A 6,286-nucleotide genomic window follows, 5' to 3' on the forward strand; every position below is an offset into this window, starting at 1 on the left:
GATTGTTTGTTTCTTGGGTGTTGAGTTTAAATAAGTTCTTTCTAGATCTTGGATACTAGTCCTTTATCTGATAAGATCTTGGATACTGCCCTTTATCTGATAAGACATTTGCAGATATCTTCTCCCATTCTGTAGGTTGTCTTTTAGTTTTGTTGACGGTTTCTTTTGCTGTGCAGAAGCTTTTTATCCTGATTAAGTCCTAGTAGTTCATTATTGCTTCCCCCTCATAGAGGCGTCTTGCAGGGAGTTGCTGTGGCCAAGTTCAAAAAGGGTGTTGCCTGTGTTCTCCTCTAGGATTTTGATGGATTCTTGTCTCACGTTTAGATCTTTCAACCATTTTATCTTAGAATATTCCAGTTTCATTCTTCTGCATGTGGCTGTCCAGTTTTCACACCACCATTTTGTAGAGACTTTTTTCCAATGGATATTCTTTCCCGCTTTGTTGAAGATGAGTTGACTGACCATAGAGTTGAGGGCCCGTTTCTGTGTTCTCTATTCTGTTCCACTGATCTATGTGTCTGTTTTTGTGCCAGTACCATACTGTCATCTTGATGCTTCTAGCTTTGTAATACAGCTTGAGGTCAGGCAATGTGATGCTCCCAGCATTGGTTTTCTTTTTCAACATGCCTCTGGCTATTCAGGGTCTTTTCTGGTTTAGGATTATTTGTTCCACCTCTGTGAAGAAAGCTCATGGTATTTTGATAGGGACTGCATTGAATGTATAGATTGCTCTAGGTAACATAGACATTTGAACAATATTTGTTCTTCCAATCCATGAGCATGGGATGTTTTTCCGTTTTTCCATCTCTGTGTCTTCTTCAATTTCTTTCATAAGTGTTCTGTAGTTTTTAGAGTACAGATCCTTTACCTCTGTGGTTAGGTTTATTCCTAGGTATCTTAGGGTTTTGGGTGCAATTGTATATGGGATGGATTCCTTAATTTCTCTTTCTTCTGTTTTATTGTTAGTGTATAGAAATGCAACTGATTTCTTCATAGTCCTTTAGATATACATGACCTGAAATACAAATTTTCCTTAAGTACCAAGGTTGACTCACTTTGAATTTTTTTGTTATTGCTAATATATGACTTAAAAGACTTCTATCGAATACAAGTAATTCATTAACTGATACCTCTTTAAAACAGGGTATTCCTAGTGCTTCTCATGTAAGTAACAACATGAGTACACCAGTCTTGCCTGCTCCAACAGCAGCCCCAGGAAATTTGGGAACAGTTCAAGGACCAAGTTCTGGTAATACTTCGTCATCAAGTCACAGCAAATCCTCTAATGCTGCTGTAAAATTAACAGAAAGCAAAGTAAGTGTTACAGTGGAAGCCAGCGCAGATAGCTCGAAGACAGACAAGGCAAGTTCAAGGTTGAGAGCAACCTACATATTCTGTATATGATAAAGATGAAAAAATAACAGTTTTGTTTTGTATAATTGGTAAAGGGAATTTACTGTTGATAGTCTTAAATTCTAATGCTATTTGAAGGGTTCTATATGTCCAATGAGTTACTGGTAGTATTTCATGATTTTGTTTTTCGAAATGTTTGGGGGGTGTGTGTGTGTTAATAAATAACTTTTGTACTATGACACTAATTGAAGAATTCTTGTAATAATGTAAAAGTGTGGTGTTTTCAATTTCATATTTTTAAAGAAACTTTTTAAAGTATGTGATTGGGCAAATAGTAATTATACTTTTTCCTCTTGCCAGAAATTACAAATCCAAGAAAAAGCAGCACAGGAGGTAAAATTGGCCATTAAGCCGTTTTACCAAAATAAAGATATCACCAAGGAAGAATATAAAGAGATTGTGCGGAAAGCAGTAGATAAAGTAAGTTCTAGCTTTAACAGAATTATGTATGTATTGTTTTGAATCCTATTTTAATAAAGGAATGCTTAAGCCTAATTAAAATAATAAGCACTAACTTCTGATTCTTACCTGCTTTTTTTACCTTTCAAGTGAGTTCATATGAGAGAGATGAAGCATATAAAAATGTCTGATTATCTTTTGGGGGTTGTTTTTCAAAAAGCTTTCCATTTTGCTGTAATCTTTGTAAGTATGAGAAAAATATTCCCGTCCTTTTTTCATAGGTTTGTCATAGTAAGAGTGGAGAAGTAAATTCTACTAAAGTGGCAAATCTGGTTAAAGCCTATGTAGACAAATACAAATATTCACGGAAAGGAAGCCAAAAGAAAACTCTGGAAGAACCTGTGTCTACCGAAAAAAACATAGGTTGAAATGGGGAGCAGTATAAAGGACACTATCAAGATGTCTGCAAAGTGCAATTTCAACATGTACCTTTAAATGAAAATCATACATAACTGTGATTGAAATTTGGTTTTGATAAAATTATTTTTTTTAATGTAGAATATAAAGTTTTGTTCTAAATAAATATAGTTCTGCACTGCAACTTCTTTATCCTTTCCTCCTCCCGAAAATAAAAGCAAATTCAAGGGAAAGTAAAGGGATTAAAGGAGTGTGCATTTTTACTAGGACTGTGTTATAGTGTGGATACTGGAAGATGTACAGCTTTTTGATTTGAACAATGGAGTGCATAAATTAGAGTCTTCTAAGTGCACTGGTTTTGGAAAAGATATATATAATACATTTATTCTGTCAGGCTAAAAATAAAGTATGATCTTTATGATTTTTCCCTCTAATTATAGAAAGTTAAATAATGTATTACCGTGAAAAATATTTCTAATAACAGAATATACCAATTGCAGGGTTCCTAATGTGTATTTTTAAAGCACACATCTGAATAAATTGCTTAGATAGAAAACAAATTATCACATAAGTAAAATTCAGTGTTCAAAACTTTGGAACACTGTTATTGTATCACCAAATAAAGGTTATGCTGCTTGTTTTTCTTTTGTGCCTTTTTTCCCCCAAATGAGATGAAGTGGTTTGATTTGCTAGATTCACAACTTGGAAGTCTAAAATTCTGTTGAATTTAGAAGACCAGTTTGGGAAAAGTGTTTGTTGACTTTGTAAAAATTATGTTTTCATGAGATCTTCTACCTGTTAGAGAAATGATAAATTATTTGTGCCAACTGGAGAATTGCTATTGAGTGGTGATCCTCCCTTCCTTGGGATGAAGGTGGACTCACTTCAGTGGCTTTCAGTTGCTCATCTAATCACTAATGAAATTCTTTGCATACTTGAGAAATCTCCAAATGCTTTCCCGTGAATAAAGTGTTAATTAGGTGACCATATGGTAGCCATGAACCATGCTGCAAAACCTGTGTTTTGGAAATGAGAGGAATTAAGTAAATGGAGTCTTGGTTAGACTTTCAGGGACTAGGGATTTGATTGTCTTTTTTTAAAATACTAATGTTAATTTTTACAAAAGGTAAGTTTGAAGTGTTAGAGAGCCACTATTTTAACTGGCATCTTAGAAGAAAAAATGAGTTATGTCCATGACAAATTTTCATTCCAGTAACAATTTTTAATAGATACCAAATAACTGGAAAGCGATTCGGATAAGATGTTAATGGCTCAGATAGATGTATGCCTCATTGAGACAGATTGATCCTTTTACTAGCTAAACTAGAGAGCAATACTCTGTAGGACTGTGCTTTTCTGAAGTAAAGATGATCTGTTTTTCAAGTGTATGTGCATAATACTTTCTTGGTGCTAGCTTTGATAAGGCAAATATTTTGAATTGTTGGCCCCAATAATGATTGTGCTAGTTCATAATCTTCATTAGATTATGAGTGTAATCCCAAAAAGTGTTAGAAGTATTTCCAAGCAGTTCTTGATCTTTATTCTGCATTTCTGGGCATTTGTAATATGGTATTCTACTGATTTATATATATATTTTTAATTAAAGTTTGTGTTTAGATACGAAGGGGAAAGAAGTTTGGAAGTATATTTCTTCTAATAAAATATTAAGACTGTTTTAAATATCAACACACACCTCCTCATTTGTTTGTTTTGAACTCTAGAAACAATTGTGTGAACTTTGAATCTATTTTCAGTTAAAGCAGGTTCACACTTTGAAAATTTTGTAGCAAATAGCCTGAGATGATTAATCACACAGTGCATATGTTTCCTATATTTTCTTTCAGTGTTGTTTGGGAGTAGGGTTACATTTTAAAATTTGCTTTATACCATTTAGTTTTGAGAACATGTTTAAAAATTTTGAAGGAAAACTAGGTGGTATGGTCAAGAGTTAAAAGTCTCACATCTTTGGTAGCAGTGCCATGAATTATTCCCACCTTTCTTGAAAATTAGAAGTGTGTATTCCATATCTGCTTTGGGGTACATGGTTAGACTGCATTTAAAATGCTAATGAATGTTACTGGATTAGAATTCAAACTTTTAAAACTTAGAAATACTTAAGAATGTATTAGAAAGTGCATGCTTTATGTTAAAAAACAACAACAATGCTTTAACATTCCCCATTCTTGCTTTTTTCAGAAATTTACATTAATTTTGCATGTGTACAAACTTAAACATTTTGTGGGGTTACAGATTTCTCGTTATTTATTAAGATTCAGTATTAAGTTGGCCTTTGAAATCTTGGTCCCATTAACTTACTAGTCACATTGACCAATGTTTTAGGCTATAGCGATGCCTAGAATTTTGAGACTAAAAGTAGTTACTTATTATTTTAACATTCCAAAAGTTTTGTGATTTTTTTTTTTCTGGTAATTACCACATTTTCTCCATTATCGTCCTTTAAATGGCCACAGTGTGTACTGTTTGAATGTTCCATCCGAAAGATGTAGCTTCAGAAGCACAGTGGTTGCCCCATGGTCCATGAGACGTTGTTTGTAGTACGAGGATGGAGTGCTGTCTACTGAAACAATACTCTTAAACAGATATGTAGTATGTAATATTTTCTAATAAATTCTTTTGATAAACAAATACGTGTCTTTAATGTTTTATTATTGAGATTCTTGGGATATGGGGACGCCTGGGTGACTCAGCAGTTGGGCATCTGCCTTCAGCTCAGATCCCACTCTGGATTGAGTCCCACACTGGGTTTCCTGCATGGAGCCTGTTTCTCCCTCTGCCTATGTCTCTGCCTTTCTCTGTGTCTCTCATGAATAAATAAAGGAAATATCTTAAAAAATATATATAAAACTTTAAAAAAACTTTCTAAGGTTTTTTAAAAAAATGATTCTTGGAAAATAGTGACTTTTACCTCATTATAACTCTTTCCAAACCCATGTTGAAGTATTTCTTTGATTAGAACCAAAATAAGTAGCACCACCGTAGGTACGTTAATTCCAAGTTGTAAAGCAAGCTTAGAGTCTGCTATAAGCATATATTTTAATAGCATTTTTTAAATTACAAAATCATAGGAAATTAGGAAAACTTTAAAAAAATTAGAAGGAGGAAACTGAAAAACTTAGAGAAAAATCACCTGTAATCCTACCATTTAAAGGTAACAGTGCTAAACTGTCCGTAACTCTGTTGTAACTTACCCTTTTCACTTAATGATGTGTTTAGAAGTTTTCATTTTAATAAAAATTCTACAGCATGATTTTGTAATGGCTCGGTAGTATTCTGTTACATATTGTGCCATTACTTAAACCAACCCTCTGCTGTTGGATATTAAGTTGGTTTTACTAATATAAATAAATTAGTAAAAATTGTACTAACACTGATGTGAACATTTTTGTATATAAATTGATGTATCCCATTTCAAATTATTCTCTGGGGATTAATTCCTAGAAGTAGACTCTCTTGGCCAATCAGTTTTTATTTCCCCATAAAAGAATTTTAAATGTGATTATATACACACTCAATGTATAATTTTACAAATTCAATTATATTTAATGTAAAACTATTATTTTCCTAAGCTGGTTTTTCTCTCCATATAGAACTGTCCGAAAGGTCTGTGTGTCTTTCCTAAATCTTCAGTGCATTTACAAAAATGCTTATTAAGTTTCCAGGAAGATAGGTTTCACAGCTTATCCCCCCAGCACATGAATTTATATTCTTTAAACTGTTCTGCATCTCTAGGCTCCTTCATCAGTTGAAGGTACATCTGTCCTAATGTCCGTGTCCTCTTGTATAATGGCCATGTCATGTTCCCATGGTGATGGACATTGAAGGTATGTGCAGGTTTTGTCCACTAGAAACACTGTTTTACTGAGCACCCTTTGTCACTTTGCTCTACGAACCTCTTTGTTGCATATGCGCTTACATCGAGTTTCAGATATGCATGTTTTTAATTTGACTAGTGTTTGCCAAACTCCTCTCAGAAAGGGGTATACTATAGTCCCTCCACAGTGCCTGAACTTAGAGTGTAGATCCCCTTTTGATATTG

General features: G+C 33.7%; 1 protein-coding gene across 10 annotated transcripts in view; it reads left to right on the top strand.

The window, feature by feature from the left end:
* Nucleotides 1-4,875, top strand: part of SCAF11 (SR-related CTD associated factor 11) — a 73,125-nt gene extending 68,250 nt beyond the window's left edge. For 6 of the 10 annotated variants that reach the window (XM_026000165.2, XM_072765482.1, XM_026000167.2 and 3 more), the window contains 3 exons: nucleotides 1,144-1,362; nucleotides 1,714-1,833; nucleotides 2,094-4,875. In XM_026000165.2, coding sequence (XP_025855950.2) covers nucleotides 1,144-1,362; nucleotides 1,714-1,833; nucleotides 2,094-2,240 — 486 coding nt within the window. In that variant the 3' untranslated portion in view covers nucleotides 2,241-4,875. The remainder of the gene's footprint in view (nucleotides 1-1,143; nucleotides 1,363-1,713; nucleotides 1,834-2,093) is intronic. The other 4 variants (XM_026000166.2, XM_072765484.1, XM_072765486.1 and 1 more) reach the window with 1 other exon arrangement.
* Nucleotides 4,876-6,286: the final 1,411 nt, after the last annotated feature.

This window comes from Vulpes vulpes, chromosome 8 (assembly GCF_048418805.1).
Source record: "Vulpes vulpes isolate BD-2025 chromosome 8, VulVul3, whole genome shotgun sequence".
In the NCBI taxonomy this organism is placed as follows: Eukaryota; Metazoa; Chordata; class Mammalia; order Carnivora; family Canidae; genus Vulpes; species Vulpes vulpes.